General features: G+C 54.2%; 2 protein-coding genes across 2 annotated transcripts; both read left to right on the top strand.

Annotated features, from left to right (window-relative positions):
- The first annotated feature begins 2340 nt into the window (after positions 1–2340).
- On the top strand, positions 2341–6650 carry ITPA (inosine triphosphatase). The gene is made up of 8 exons (XM_061345428.1): positions 2341–2495; positions 2587–2644; positions 2728–2792; positions 3542–3615; positions 4454–4485; positions 5212–5327; positions 5846–5922; positions 6421–6650. The coding sequence occupies exons 1-8, from the start codon at positions 2433–2435 to the stop codon at positions 6539–6541; spliced, it is 606 nt and encodes a 201-aa protein (XP_061201412.1). The 5' UTR covers positions 2341–2432; the 3' UTR covers positions 6542–6650.
- Positions 6651–6976: 326 nt separating this feature from the next.
- On the top strand, positions 6977–12477 carry METTL13 (methyltransferase 13, eEF1A N-terminus and K55). The gene is made up of 8 exons (XM_061345427.1): positions 6977–7176; positions 7555–8302; positions 9038–9237; positions 9815–10010; positions 10244–10387; positions 10567–10779; positions 11132–11263; positions 11754–12477. The coding sequence occupies exons 1-8, from the start codon at positions 7024–7026 to the stop codon at positions 12026–12028; spliced, it is 2061 nt and encodes a 686-aa protein (XP_061201411.1). The 5' UTR covers positions 6977–7023; the 3' UTR covers positions 12029–12477.
- Positions 12478–15059: the final 2582 nt, after the last annotated feature.

Raw genomic sequence — 15059 nt, 5'->3', positions numbered from 1 at the left:
GTCCTGAGGAAAGGGACATTTCAGTGTTTTCTTAACCAAAAGCAAGAAGAGTGGGTAAAGCCAGCTCGATGGTACAAAAGATGCAGCAGGAGGGCAGCAACTCTCCTGAAAGCAGTCCACAGTTAACAAGTCCACTTCATATTCAGAGCTCTTCACCTTTATGTGGTGGTTCTGAATGTCAGCCTGTTTTCATGCCCTGTGGGGTGGGGATTGTTCCCAGACACGTGTGGAGAGATGTTGGGGCCCCTGTTCTGAACCAAGCGGGAGCTGAGCTCCCCCATCCATGGGTGATACTGCTGCATTTGGGCTGTCTCCAACCTTTGTCTTGGGTGTTGGTGGAATTTCTGTTCGCCCTTTATTTTTCAGACCCTTGTTCCTGAGCTGAGCTCAGCTCAGGCTCTCCTGGTTCTTTTTGTTGTCTCTTTTCTGAGGAGAGAAGCATTGTCCTGCTTTGCATATGTCTGAGGGTACTGGTAGGGTGAAGGCTTCACGGCAACCATGCTGTATTAAATAACTGCTTATAGATGCTGAATTTTGGAGCTGCTGCTATGCCTTCCAAGTCCTGTCCTTGCTGGGTTTGGCAGATCTCTGTCAGCAGTATGTCCTTAGGGAGAGTTTCCAGGTAGTGAACTCTCATCAGTGCAGGCACTGTCATTAGCCACCCCACCCCCCCCCCAATCCTCCCCCCAGAAGTGCTGTCATTAGCACCATCCTGGCACTGCCATGCTTCAGAAAGGCACAAGTGCTTTCCAGCTGACCTGGATCCATAGAAAATGAGGTTGAAAAGGTTAGCACCCCTGACCATGGACTGTTTGTGTCTTGTGCTTGCCTGCAACCATAGACTTATCCTTCAGTACCAGCAGCACTGGAACAGGCCCAGTGCAGGCAGCAGGCTCCTTCCCTGGAAGAACTGGCTTTCCTCCACAGCCTTGCCAGAGTGCTTCTGCAGCACCTCCCAGGAGGCTGGGGTACAAATGGTTGTACTTGAGATGCAGGTCAGGAAAAGCTGCCGAAGCCTTCAGCACACTTCCTTGAGTTGCCAGAATTAGGTGTTGATCAATTTTAGGCTCAAGTCACTCAGTGTCAGGATTGTCCTTCAGGCACCAGCTCTGGCTGTGAGATGCACCAGCAGCAAATCAACAATGCTGGTCAGTAACTTCACTGTAATAGAATTTACTGAGTAAGTGTTATAGATTTATTTGTTTTCAAGGCTGAAAACATCATTACAGGGTTTGGTCTCAGGTGTGTTACAGAGCAGTCCTCCTTAGTTCCTCTGAGATACTGTGGTCTTTATATTGCAGCCTGTGCCATCCCACCCTGGACTCCTGGCAGGGTGAACGGTAGTGAGTGGAAAGGGTTGTTGTTTCCAGCAGTGTCTGCATGCTTTGGGGTTGGTTTTCAGTTATGAAACATTATGAAAGATTTTACAACAAAAACAGTTCCTTCACCCAAGTGTGTAGGGTCTGTTTTATCCATTCCCTCTTTGTGCAGAAGACAGGCCTCTTCATTAGCTGCTGTTTTCTACATGAGTGCTTTTTTAGAGGGAATGGCATGTTTTGGCTGGAGTTGTGTGCTCCTCCTGCGGGGCTCCCTCCTCCTGCCAGGCTTGCTGGTGTGACCCGTGCAGTGAGACTCTGGGGTCCCCATGCTTGGGGGTGCAGGGATGCAGGTGGGGAGAACCCTTCTCCCCGTGCTGGGCAGACCAGAGGGGAAGAAGTCTCCTAGGGGCAGCCCCCTTGCAAATCAGGAGCTTCTGGTGGGACTGGGTCTCAGCGTGAGAGAGCTCCCAAGCCCCTGCTGCTTTGCAGGGTCCTGTTCCCCTGCACCTTGTTGCTGGGGGGCACTGGGCTTCACTGACGCATTCCTCTAGGGCTCTGCAGGGACCATGTCGTGACTCCAGGTCTTTTTGCTACACCTGGCCCTTCATCTGCCTTCATAAATTGCAACTCGACCACTCCTACACGGGAAATCTAGTGGCAGAAAGAGCAAAGACGTGCCAGAGGCCGGGCCGGGAGCAACAGCAGACTCTGGAGCACGATCCACTGCCCGATTCCCCGAACTTCGCGTGATTACACCGCAGGGAACGGGCTCCTCCAGCCGCAGCTGCCAAACGCTGCGGAAGTAAACAGGGAGTCAGCGGGAGGTGACAGCGCAGGAACACCGCCCCGCTGCCTGATACAGGTGCCAGAGCCTGCTGAGGTCCGGTCCTCAGGCAGGCGGCGGGCTGGCCTCCCCGTCGGAGCTTCTCGCGGGACTGTCCGGGACGCTTCCGCGCATGCGTACAGGCGACGCTGCGCACAACACAGTGGCAAGCCCTCGGAGGACCGGAAGGTCGGAAGCCTTCCCCATTGGCTGGGTGTGGCGGTGCCGGGTGCCGCTGCCGGCGCTGATTGGCTGCTCGGCGCACAGGCGCGACTCCGCGGGCGGTGAGCATGGCGGCGCCGGTCCGACGGAGCGTGGTGTTCGTGACGGGCAACGCCAAAAAGCTGGAGGAGGTGGGGGCGGTTGCCTGGCAACGCTCGGCGGGTGCGGTCTGGCCGGGGCCGGGGTCTGACGGGCGGGTTTTCCTCCTTTCTCCCTCCGCAGGTCACTCAGATCCTCGGGGACTCCTCTCCGTACACGTTGGTGGCGAAGAAGATTGACTGTAAATTGGCTGCGGGTCTGGTGGGGAGGCGCCGGTGCGGCATGGCCTGGCGGTGTCCTCACCACCGGTGTTTGTGTTCCCAGTGCCGGAGTACCAGGGGGAGCCAGACGAGATCTCCGTGCAGAAGTGCCGCGAAGCCGCCCGGCAGGTCTCTCGTTTTTTCTTTCCCCTTTCCCGCCGGTCGGGGCGGTGGTGAGGGTGCGGGGGAACCCCAGCCCCGGCGGGACAGGAGGCAGCCGGCGGCACCCGGAACAGTGTGAGGAGAGTAAGGGGTACATCTGGGCCTGGTCTGGCCTTGCTGCGCTCCCATCACCCAGCTGTTTGTGGCCTTCAGGTGATGGTGACTTCTTGCGGGTGGCAGTGTTCTGGCTGTCCTGCTGTTGTTCCTTTGGCCTCCTCTGTCCCTCGAGCAGCAGGAGAATATGATAGTTCCTTCAGTCCAGCTCAAGCAGCAGCAGCATACAAGGTTTTCTATGAGCTGGAGCTTCTGACGGATCACTTTCCAGAGCTGTCTCTATTATGGGTGTCTTAAAAGAACCAAATGAGCATTGGGACTCAAGAAAAATGCAGGCATTCCTCCATGACACAGGCTTTCCGTTTCCTGGGAAATTCCCAGACCCCAGGAAGACAGGGGGAATTCAGCTCTGCTCTCTGTTTTCCATGTGAGAGCTTTCCTGCTGCTCTTCAGCCGCTCTGGCCTGCCTCAGGAGAGCATGGGTTTGATTCTATCTGTCTGGTGTGTATTACCTTTGAGGTGAACAGCTCTAATGACTGGTGAATTTTTGTGATATTCCTGTTATTGGGGAAATGTGAGAATAGGATAGCACAAGAAAATGGGTTTTGAGGTCATGCCTTCTTTTAGGTCTAAAGTTTCCATCTCTTCGGCTTCTGCTCTAGGTTCAGGGACCCGTTATAGTAGAGGATACCTGCTTGTGCTTCAATGCCCTGGGGGGGCTTCCAGGACCTTACATGTAAGTAGGAAGGACCTTGCTTCACCCTTTGTGCTCTGGAGTTAAGAGTGCAGGCTGGTAGGGTATGCTTTACAGGGGATTCTCCATGTGCCAGGACCAATAGGGTCAGGGAGGTGATTACTGGTCTGTGTTCTCAGCTTCATCCTGCATCCCAGGGACTGGATTTAACTCTGTGAGCCCTGCTGAAAGTCATGGTGCAGGATAAGAGAAACAGACCTGAACTGTTGGCTCTGGCTTCTGATCTACAGTGCCTGCTCTTGCAGCCAGTTTGGGAATATGGCGCCACAGCAGGGCTCTGTGTAGTTAAGGCACCATGTGTTGCAGCAGGACTCTGAGGTGAGTGGCCTATAGGTCTCATAGGGAGTGCTTTAATCCAGCAGATTACAAGATTACTATATTACAGTGTAACCCCACTAACAAAATGCTGCCTTAGCTTCTGGAATTAACTTCTAGCATGATTATTTCTTCCAAACTATCTCTGCTGAGCTAAGCAGAGACAGAAAAACTGTATGATGAAGTTGGCACTAGAACTGGGTGTAAGATGTGAACAAGTCACGTTAAATGTATTTTCACATGTCAGTGCTCATAACTGAGAGCTGGGTTATCTACCCAGTACTGCAGTAAATTAAATACTCCACTGCTGTTTTCACTGTGTCCCTTTTGGTTTAAGAGCTGAGTCTGTTATCATTGGTAAGTAGTCCAGAAGGAGGTGATTTGACAGCACATTTAAGAGGGATTCAAAGGACTTTGAAAATGTAGGCAACGATGTCTTAAAGATGCCGGTATTGCTGAGGTAATAGCAGCAAAAATGAATTATCCCTCTGTTCTTCCCCTTCAGAAAATGGTTCCTGGAGAAACTCAAACCAGAAGGTACTGCTTCCCATGTTACTGCTCTGCATGTAACTCAGTCCTTTTCAGAATGGATCCCTACCCATGCTGGGTTCTGCTGGGCATGCTTGCACATCATGCTGTCTGTTTCACAGCCAGTTCCTTTCCTATCTGTCCAGCTTTGTCCCTTTGCATTCCTTCCTTCATCCTGTTCTGTGCTCTTCTTCATGTGACATTTTTCCTCCCAGTAGCTTTGGTGTCATTGCTGGATTCCCAGACTCCTGCTTTCACAGGATGGTGGCAGGGTATATGGAAACTTCTTGCCTGTCATCGGTGTGACCTGGGAGTACTGCTGCTCCCTTTGGCTTCTGTGCAGGCCCATCTCCACTAGTGTTCACCACCCCTGGTGTGCAGTGACTGCTTTTGATCCTGCAGTTAAGAGTAGGGCTGCAAATCCCATGCTGGTGTCATGAGCATGAGTGTTAATCATGCTGATTTAGAGTGGGCTTTAGTCCTCTCTGCTGCTGTGTGCTCATTTGCTTTCACTCACAAATTAATAACGGGGTCCTGCTCACTCTGTGTTAGATCAGAGGCTCTGACTTCAGTCATAAGAGCGACCCAGCCAAGAGCATCCTTGTGCCTCAGCTTTCTCACCTCCGGTAGTTTTTCCTCTTTTGTGAATGTAGAATGCTCCCTCAATCCGTCTCTAGGTGGGTGTGTTGCGCTCCGAGGGAGAGGCTGTAACGCGGGATCCTTTGTGTTGCTCAGGCCTGTACAAGCTGCTGGCTGGGTTTGAAGACAAATCTGCCTACGCTCTCTGTACCTTTGCGTTCAGCACTGGAAACCCAGAGGAGCCAGTGAAGCTGTTCAAAGGCCAGACTCATGTAGGTGGTGTGCCTGGGGGAGGGAACATGCTGAGGGAGGAGGGCTGCAAATTCCCTTGACAGCATTGTCTCTGTTGACAATTTTAGTGGCCCCTGGGTCACCAGATGCCCTCAGTGCTTCTCCATGGGAGAAGCTGGGAGTAGGCTGATGGAGAGGGCAGGTGGTGTGTGTGGAATGCTGCAGCCCTTTCACCCAGCTGTATGCACCTAACTCTGCGTGTTATCACAGTCTCTTCAGCCCCCTCATCTCCCACTGGCAGGGTTGTATTTGAGTGCAGATGTTAGTTCTGTTAACTGGGGGGTAAAGGTGCTGTCAACATAGGGCAGCACGATGGAGTGCTTAGTTTGGGGCTGCTAATTTTGCTCACATCCTGGGAAGGAGACAGCACCAGTACACTGAGCCTGTGGTAGCCACAGTGTGAGCTGTATCTGCGTGTAGCTCTTTAGTCTGTGTTTGAACTGCGACTGCAAAGCTGCAAAACCATGGATCACAGAGCTCTTTTACTTTCTTGTGGTAGGGGCTGATAGTGGAGCCCAGAGGCCCTCGAGATTTTGGCTGGGATCCCTGCTTTCAACCAGATGGCTACAACCAGACGTGAGTGGTGTTTAACCTAAGTGAGTTATCACAGAATAGTTAGGGTTGGAAAGGACCTTAAGATCATCAAGATCCAAACCCCTGCCATGGGCAGGGACATCTCACACTAAACCATGTCACCTAAGACTCTGTCCAGCCTGGCCTTGAACACTGCCAGGAATGGAGAGTTCACAGCTTCCGTGGGCAACCTGTTCCAGTGCCTCACTAACCTTACAGTGAAGAACTTCCTCTTTATATCCAATCTAAACAGTCAAGGCTGCGTGTCAGGAGAAACATGCTCCCAAAGAAGGGTGGGAGGGGGGAAATGTGCTCCTGGATCTGAACGTGGCAGTTTACAGGGAACTCCTGGATCCAGACTGGGATTGTTTGCTTTGCCAGCCTGTCACTACAGGCCTCAGCCAAGCAGGGTCACCTGCAGTGAGCAGAGGGGGATGGGATAGGACAATGATGAGCCCTGCTCTAGCGTCTCTGCTGCTGAGGTTTGTGGTTTCTTTCCAGCTACGCCGAACTGCCCAAGGCAGTGAAGAACTCCATCTCCCACCGTTACAGAGCGCTGCGTGAGCTCTCCGCCTTCTTTCATCAGAGCAACTCGACAGAGCCCCGCTCAGGCCCCAGCTAGCCTCCATAGTTTCCCCGTGGCTGTCCATGTCACACGCAGCCCTGGGGAAGGTCCGTTTCTCTGTGGGCTGATATTAAAGCTGCTCCTGTTGGAGCCACTGGTACCTTTTTCCCTGCCCGGTTTTGTTGCATCAGCAGTGCTGCAGAGTCCGGCGCGTGGGGGGCTGCAGGCCTGTGACTCAGGGGAGGCTGGCGGGGGCCGCTGTGCCTGGGGGCGCCCCGCTCTTGCCCGGGCATTCCCTGCCGCCCTTTCTGGTGGGTGGAACAGGGGAGGCCGCGGTGGCGCGGAGGTACCGGTCCGGAGCTGTCCGCGCCGGGCTGGTCTGACTGCGGGAGGGAGGGCGGGGCGCGGGACACGCAGCCAATCGTCCGCTGCGACCAATGAGCGCGCTGCGCACTCTGACATCGTCACGCGCGGGGCGGCGGGTGAGGGGACACGTGCAGCGGGAGTGGGTGCGGCGCTAGCGCTGAGCCCGGGCGGACATGGAGCTGCTGCCCCGCAGCCCCGGGGAGTTCGGCTCTGCCCGGTACTGGGATCGGTTCTTCCGGCAGCGCGGGCAGCGCCCCTTCGAGTGGTACGGGGCCTTCCCCGAGCTCTGCCCCGTCCTGCACAAGTATGTCCGGCCGCGCGATAAGGTGAGCCCCGTCCGGTACCTAGCGCGGTGACCCCGGGCTGAGCCTTCCCCCGGCCGGACTCGTCCTGTGCGGCGACTTCTGCGCGGCCGTGACCCGGCTTAAACTTCCTGGCATGGGGAGCTCAGGGGGTTAAAACACCCAAATCGTCCCCAGCCGAGATGCAGCAGGTCCGTCGCTTCTGTACCTGTGTGACTTTTCTATATGGAAATCACAGAATTGTTAGGGTTGGAAACGTTATCTTAGGGCCCCCGAGAACGGGTTTGCAAATGTGGTTCTCACAGAGGGCTCGTGGCCGTGGCTGATACTTGCTTGTAAAATGCTTTGGGGCACATTTCCAGGGTGGTTTCACCATCACACTGCTCTTGTGCTGCTCCCCAGGTTCTGGTGGTGGGCTGCGGGAACTCAGAGCTGAGTGAGCAGATGTACGATGTGGGGATGTGCGAGGACATTGTGAACATCGACATCAACAGTGCAGTGATCCATCAGATGCAAGAGCGGAGCAGGAGCAAGAGGCCGAAGATGAGCTATCTGCTGATGGATGTGCTTCAGATGAACTTCCCTGATGCTCACTTTCACGTGGTCCTGGACAAAGGCACGCTGGATGCTATCCTCACTGATGAAGAGGAGGCCACTCTAGATAAGGTGGATAAGATGTTTGGTGAGATCAGACGGGTCTTGCAGGTAGGAGGGCGCTACCTCTGTGTTTCCTTGGCTCAAGCCCATGTGCTGAAGAAAGCAGTGGAATACTTCTCCCAGGAAGGCTGGGTTGTGCGCGTCCATCAGGTGGCTGACAGCGGGGACAAGCAGCAGTTTGTCCTACCAGTCTTCATCTATGTCATGACAAAGTTCAGGAAGATCACTGGCTCGGCACCACAGATCTTGGAGATCTGCCCTGCAGAGCAGGACAAGCCAATGAGGATGGAGAGTGTGGAGCAGCTGGTGGCAGCAGTGAAGGACAGGCAGCATTATGCCCTTCTCTGCAGCCAGCTGAGCAAAACACCTTGTGAGGAGCAGGTTTCCTTGGATCTCTGTGACAGAGAGAACGGGAGGCCTCGCTACACACTGCATGTGGTTGACAGCTCCTCAGTGAAACCTTCCCAGGACAATTCCTTCGCCATATTCATCAGTGAGTACAGCTGGCTTGTCTGCAATGAGATAGTGCTCTGACCAGGAACTGCAAAATGGCCAGTGATCCTGGCACTGCTGAAATTGGGGCTGGAGAAGGAAATAACATGGCTATGCAGGGTTTGGTTGATATTCAGTCCTGGCTTCATGGTGGGACATGTGTTTGCCTGGTAGTGCAGGCAGAGATCTGGCATAGAGCTTGCTGGCTGAGTAGATGCCCATCTGGCAGTGGAGGGATGCTGCCTGCTCTGCCACCAAGGTGATGATTTCTTCCTTGATCCTGGTGACCACCACCATAGCACATCACTGCATAAATCCACAGCACATCAGATGCAGACAAAAAAGCCTTTTTGGTCTGTGTGGGCATTCTGATGTGCCAGGGCCAGGCTGCTCGGGCCTGTGCTTTGCTTCTGTGCTTGCATCTCCTGGAGGCACGTCAGGTTCTGCCATCAGCACTCTCCTCCTGATGTGTGTGCAAAGCTGGGGTTAGCACAGCCTGGAGACAGGTTGTGAGGCTGCTGGACACCCCCTTCCTATGAGACATAGGTTTTCCAGCCTCCTGTGTGAACCTGCCCAAAATGGGGGAGGTCCCTGCTCTCTTAATGATTGCAGAGCACAGCTCTAGGCATGCAGCATTATCTCTTCGTGATGTGTTGCCATTCACTGTGGCTCCTCTCTCAGAAGCTGGGGTGTTCACTACGGGACTGTCACAGGCTGATGGCAGCCCCTTCTGCAGTCCCACAGGGCAGAGAAACGGAGTGGCTGTTTGGGACAGAGGATGGGCGGAGGCAGCTGGCCACCAGCGCGGGCTTTGGACGCCTGGTCACAGTGGCCCTGCACAGGGAACAGCACTACGAGGGTATGGCCAGCATCCAGTCAGAGCTATCAGGAAAGGTGATGGAACTGGCCCCTCCGGGCCTCCCTGCCCGGCAGCAGGTGAGACTCACTGCCTGGCCCCCTCACTTGGCTTCCCCAAAACTGGAGACAGGTTGGCTCTTTGCCAGCAGCAAATCCCTCTTTTTCCAAGGGAGACCAAGCTGCAGTGCATTAGCTGGCTGCCTTGTGGGGAGGAGACTGCCCAGGTGCAGCTCTTCTCGGTTTTCCCTCCAGCTGGCTGCCTTTGCTTGTAGGCAGGGTTTGAGGTGCCTGCACAGAAGGATTCAGTGTGAACTCCTTGCTCTCAAAAAAACAGCATCCCAAGAAAACCAGGCATCCTGAAACACCTGGCGCCTTCTTAATCCTGACTTTAACTTCTCCTTCCCTTCTGTCTCCTCCTTCCTGCCCCAACTCCTCAAACCTGAGCTCTTGCAAAAAGTCTTGGGGTGTTTGCTGTCAGTACCCCAGTGTGTGTGTATGGAAGGACAGCTGGTGTCCCCAGCTTCCCTATGGCTGCCTACAGTAATTCCCACTGCTACTACACTGTGTCTGCTTTGTCTCTGCTATTTAGCAGCAATGCCAGGGTCTGTTCCTGTAGCCCTTCCTTCCCCACACTAGTCTCTTGTTCTTCCTGCAGGTGCCCTTTCTGTCTGTGGGAGGGGACATTGGGGTGCGGACAGTGCGGCACTGTGACACCAGCCCGCTGAGCGGGGAGTACGTTGTGGAGGATGTGAAGGGAGATGGCACTTGCTACTTCCGTCGCCTCATCTTCCTCCGCAATAGGAACGTGGTCCAGTCGGAGGCTCGGCTCCTGGCCCACACCCCTCTCCCAGGTATATGGGGAAAGTAGAAAGGGGTAGGGGCCAAGGGTGACTTTCTGGGGTGGCAGAGAGTGAGATTGATACAGGAGGAGGATAGAAGTCCCTCTGGGACTTGACTGCCATGTCCTGAAGCAGCCTGGGGAGCTCTTCTACACTCCGCTGTTTGCCTTGTGGGTGGGACAGGGGTTGGGGGTGGCTGCCCGTCTTCCACCATGCGTTACAAGCTGATGCCTCCTGTCATTCAGGCCAGAAGAAACGGAGGAAGGACAAGAAGAAGCCCAGCCTTGCTGAGCCACCTGGAGGCATTGACAAGAGCTACCTGTGCTGCGAGCACCACAAAGCCATGGTTGCAGGACTCTGCCTGCTGGAGGGCCCTGACCCCCTTTCAGGTGACAAGGCTGTGCCAGGTGCAGGCACCCGTATGTCCTCATGCCTCAGATGCTTGGGGAAAGGCTTTCCTGGCCGAAGTGACCCATGCACCCTTCCCACAGTGGTTGGGGGTGGGCGTGTGGGAGGAGCTGTGGGAACATTGCCATCTGGTGGCTCACTGTACACTCTCCATTGGCAGGAGCCCTGCTGGCAGTGCTGGTGGTGGGGCTTGGCGGGGGCAGCCTGCCCCTCTTCATCCATGACTACTTCTCGCAGGCCCATGTGGCCGTGGTGGAGATTGACCCCTCCATGCTGGAGGTGGCCACACGTTGGTTCGGCTTCTCCCAGGATGACCGGATGCGTGTGCACGTCTCTGATGGCCTGGACTATGTGGCCAAGCTGGCAGCTGAAGGTACCGTATCATGGAGCATCCCACACACCCCATCAAGCCTTTTGGGGACTGGAACTGTTTTCACCCTCTGCTTCCCCATCCCTGCCTATCTCCTGCCGTGTGTCATGAGTTCCAGCCTCGCCAGGTCTCTGCAGTTCACAGGCCTGTCCTTGCCAACATGTGCAGGGGACTTAGATTTGCTGCCTCCCCCAGTGTTGAGGGCTGCTGCCTTTGGTTTCATTCGGAAACTCCAAGGGAGAGAAGTTGCCATAACATGACAGGAGTGTCTTGACCACCCCATTCATTGCCTTCCCAAGGTGCACGGCTTATCTCTGTCCCATGGGCTAATAAGTCTCTGCACTCCCTCCTGCAGCCTCAGCCCAGTACAATGCCATCATGTTTGATGTGGACAGCAAAGACCTCACAGTGGGAATGAGCTGCCCGCCCCCAGCCTTTGTGGAAAAGCACTTTCTGCAGAAGGTTAAAGCCATCCTCAAGCCAGAAGGTAAGAAGGGAGATCTGGCCATATCTCTGCAGCCAGGCTGCCCCATCCTGTGTGGAGTTTGAGTAATGGGACTGCCACCATTTCTCATCTTGGAAAATAGTGGCTGTATCCAGGATTGCTGTGTGGCATCCTCTGCTGCTGGCAGCTCATGGATCTGGGTGTTTCAGTGGGTGTTTTGACAGCAGGGAGCAGGGTAGTGCTGCTGGATCAGGCAGGCTGAGACATCCTGTGGGGCCAGGAAAGGGTGGGGGAAGGCAGATGGTGCAGGCGGTACCTGGGAATGGATCCTGCGGCCACCCACAACCAGTGTGGCGGCAAGGACATGGAGATGAGCCAAGGGCACTGTGGGAATGGCAGTACTCCTTGTGCTGCCATGGTGGGGATGTCTGCAGCAGACTGGCACCAATTCAGCTGCATTCCCACAGGGAGCTGGGGAACAGGGCTGTGTACACAGGCTGGTCTGAACTCCAATCCTCTCACCCTGCTGCAGGAGTCTTCGTGCTCAACTTGGTGTGCCGCGACGCCCAGCTGAAGGAGTCAGTCCTGGCCACCCTCAGGGAGGTCTTCCCGCTGCTCTACGTGCGGCGCATTGAAGGGGAGGTCAATGAGATCCTGTTCTGCCAGCTCAGCCCTGAGAGCCGGTGTGACCCCACAGAGCTGGGGGCACGTGCCCGGGTGCTGGAGGGGTCTCTGCGGCAGCCTGGGCGCCCCTGGGACAGCTCGTACGTGCTGGCAGACATGCTGCAGGCTGTCAGGATCCTTTGAGAGGGGCCGTGATGACACTTGAACGGGAGAGTCCTCACGTGGGTGCTGTGGCCCCATAGCAGAGGGGTGCCCATGGCTGGGACTGCTGCCCCCGGCAGGCTGGTGCTGGCCTAGGTCTATCTGAAGGATGTGACTGGCACAGGGAGGCGCTCCCTGGGAAGGGACCCCAGGACCCTGGAAGGCTGTGCAGCCCAAGGGCAGTGTTGGGGTGGTGGGGAGAGGACGGTGCTGCAAGACTGTGGGTTTGAGTCTATCCCTATTGTTTTTCTATCGTGGGGGAAAATGTCCCTCTGGCTGTTCCCTTCCCCTCCAGCACAGCTCCTTCCCTCTGATGCTGCCTTGCCTCATCCTCAGCATCCCTGGTCACTGGTGTTTGTTCAGAGCCCTCAGCCCTGCCCTAAGCCTGGTTGTTAATGTGTGTGGGTGCACTGGGAGTGGTGAAAATAAAAGTGCTCAGGGCTGCTTCAAGGCCCTCAGTGCTTTGCCAGGCTTATTTCTGGAGTGTCCAGCTCCCCTGAAAAGGTACAGTCACCTCCACTGCTCAAGGGCACATTCTGGGGGCAGCCAGCTGCCCATTGTACCACACTGCCCATTCACCACTTTTCCCCAAACTGTACCCTGCGATGTGCCTGCCCCTCTTCTGTATATCTTCATCCATTGCTACTGTGAACTGTAACCCCTTATGTTTCCAACCCTTTTTCATGCCCCTGGGCCAGCAGGAACCCAGCCCTATGTTTTTCCCCTGGGCATATCAAACTGCTTGCCCCACTGGCACAGATCAGCTTTCTCACAGGATTAAAAGGATGTGCATTGCTGTCCCCTGTCCTGGTTTCAGCATCCCATTTCTGCCCAGGTGGCTTATTTTATTCTTCCCCAGACTTTCAAAGCCTGGTCTTTCACTGTGAGGTTTTAGCTTAAACAGCTGACCCATGCATCCTGGCTGGCACTCCCACATTAATCAGAAGCTATCTGGGAGAGGGGCTCTTCTTTCTTCCTTACAACAGCAGGTACCAAAATGAGTCAGATGTGTTACCAAAGTGGCTGGCTTGTAGACATCAAGGTAACAACCTTCTCAGGCACCATGAAGCTTTGACACTGACCCAGTATCCTCACCCCGTATTTTCTTCAGTCTCTGGCATCCTGTGCAAGAGCATCTTTCAGACAGCTGCTTCCCAAAGCAAACCCTTTCCAGCCACTTTTCCACATCCCACAGTGGTAACAACATACCAGAAGCAGCTCAGGGAGGGATCTGATCTAGCTGTTGCCACAAAGGCAACAGCAGCCTCATCTCAGCATCACTGCCAGAACCATCTCACCAGCTTTGCGGGTGCTGCACCATGTCCCAGTGGGATGTTTGAGCTGCACTCTCATCAGCTTCTTCCTCAGCAGGAACCAGCTCTCCTCCACCTGTGGGAAATCCTGGATTTGGAAAACCAAATGAGAGGGTGCATGACAACCAAGGGTTTGCAGTTCCCCAAGGACTCTCACCCCCTGAACTGGTGGGGATTAAGGCCACCATGAAAATGCAGGAGGTGGGGTTGGTTGTGCCCAAGAGGCACTATGTCAGCCACACTGACAATGAGCACATCCCTCTGATCAGCAACTCTGGTGGCTACATTTTGTTTTGCCACCAGATTCTACTTTTGAAACTTCTCTGTTCAGATCGTTTCCCCAGTGCCTTCACTCAGAGAGACAGATCTGTGCTCTACTTCTCCCTGGGCTGTCCTGCTGGGAGCAGATGCTTTTTTAAGTAAGTACTTCTGACGGTTCCCAGGCTCTGGAGAGCAGGGCTGGCCTGCTCCCTGCCTCAGACAAGGGATGGCAGAGTGGCCACATGCCCTCTGTATGTTGCTTCATTGCCCAGTCACTCCTCTTGCTCTAGTATGTTCAGAGCAGCATGTGGGTACTGGTCAATGGGAGAGACAAAGCTGGAGCTTGAGCTGGGTGGAAGTCTACTTGTCCCCAAGCAGTTACTTCCTAAAGCTCATGTGTAATAAGCACTTTTCTGAAAGATACCTATTGTCCATCCAGCTTACAATGGCCCACTAAAATTTCTCAGCTATATCAGCAGTGTTGCATTTAGTCTATTTTAAACTTAGTTTTCAATTTTCAAAATAATTCTAATAACATAGGTTTGTGTGTGTATGTGCCCTTTATTTTACTGAAACCATCTCCTTTCCTCCCCAGGAACTCACACAAAGGCTGCGTTCATCCCTCCCTTGTCCCGTCCTGCCTTTCTGTTGTGCTTCCTAATTGCTGCATAAGGCCACATCCTGGTGAGAAAACAAAAGCCATCTATTTGAAACAACGAAAGGATAAAATCTCAGTTCACTGCAGCTGTCCTTGCAGCTACTGACAGCCCTACAAGTTTGGTCTGGAAATATATTTCAGATAGAAAATTAGAAATTCGTGAGTGGTGCAAATATCTGAAGTCCTTCTCTGCAGGTAGAATGGTCCAAGGCTGGAATAACTGATGTATAGTAAATATTTCTCTCTTGGCAGCCAAAACATGCAGCTAGTGTATATGTTTGGCAACTGTGTCTCTGTTGAGTGTTTTGGCAGTATACTCATGTTTACATCCCTCACTCCTCACTTCCTTCCTTTGCAGCGGAGGCACGCTGTAAGTGGTGGGATAGAAACAAGCTCTGCTGTCACTTAGCAACCTCCGCTGGCTTTTGAGATGTAGACTTTTTTCCTTCCTGGATTTCCCAGCACACAAAGAGATGGTCGCATACCTCATCACATGGCTAAGGCTTGAGGCTGCAGCCAGCTAGGGGTGCTTTTGTCTGGTCCAGCCTGAATCCCTCTTGAAGCATCGCATCCATGTCCTGCTGCTACTCCAGTGGGCAAGGCACTGGGAGTTAATGGGTCAGTCCTGGGTTTTGTCATCTTGGGTGCAGGGATGCATCTGGTTGTGCCCAGCTACGAAGACTCTTTAGCCCAGGGTGACTCTGTGGCCAGGCAGCTGGCAAGGTAGATTCTATGAGGCAGGCAGTAGTGGAGTGCTACACATATAGTCCATATGGTATAA

This window comes from Neopsephotus bourkii, unplaced genomic scaffold (genome assembly GCF_033783945.1).
Source record: "Neopsephotus bourkii isolate Nb327-2 ecotype Australia unplaced genomic scaffold, CSIRO-AGI_Nbou_v1 NB_234, whole genome shotgun sequence".
Lineage (NCBI taxonomy): Eukaryota > Metazoa > Chordata > Aves > Psittaciformes > Psittacidae > Neopsephotus > Neopsephotus bourkii.
Note: the sequence above shows the minus strand (reverse complement) of the source record. Positions and strands in the feature narration are given on the sequence as shown.

What these genes read in the sequence shown, in the direction of transcription:
- ITPA (XM_061345428.1), top strand. Translation starts at nt 2,433, where the DNA reads ATGGCGGCGCCGGTCCGACGGAGCGTGGTGTTCGTGACGGGCAACGCC. An exon ending in GGGCTTCCAGGACCTTACAT is followed by an intron (nt 3,616 to 4,453) that starts GTAAGTAGGAAG and finishes CTTCCCCTTCAG; the next exon opens with AAAATGGTTCCTGGAGAAAC. An exon ending in CCAGATGGCTACAACCAGAC is followed by an intron (nt 5,923 to 6,420) that starts GTGAGTGGTGTT and finishes GTTTCTTTCCAG; the next exon opens with CTACGCCGAACTGCCCAAGG.
- METTL13 (XM_061345427.1), top strand. Translation starts at nt 7,024, where the DNA reads ATGGAGCTGCTGCCCCGCAGCCCCGGGGAGTTCGGCTCTGCCCGGTAC. An exon ending in GGCCAAGCTGGCAGCTGAAG is followed by an intron (nt 10,780 to 11,131) that starts GTACCGTATCAT and finishes TCCCTCCTGCAG; the next exon opens with CCTCAGCCCAGTACAATGCC. An exon ending in AGCCATCCTCAAGCCAGAAG is followed by an intron (nt 11,264 to 11,753) that starts GTAAGAAGGGAG and finishes ACCCTGCTGCAG; the next exon opens with GAGTCTTCGTGCTCAACTTG.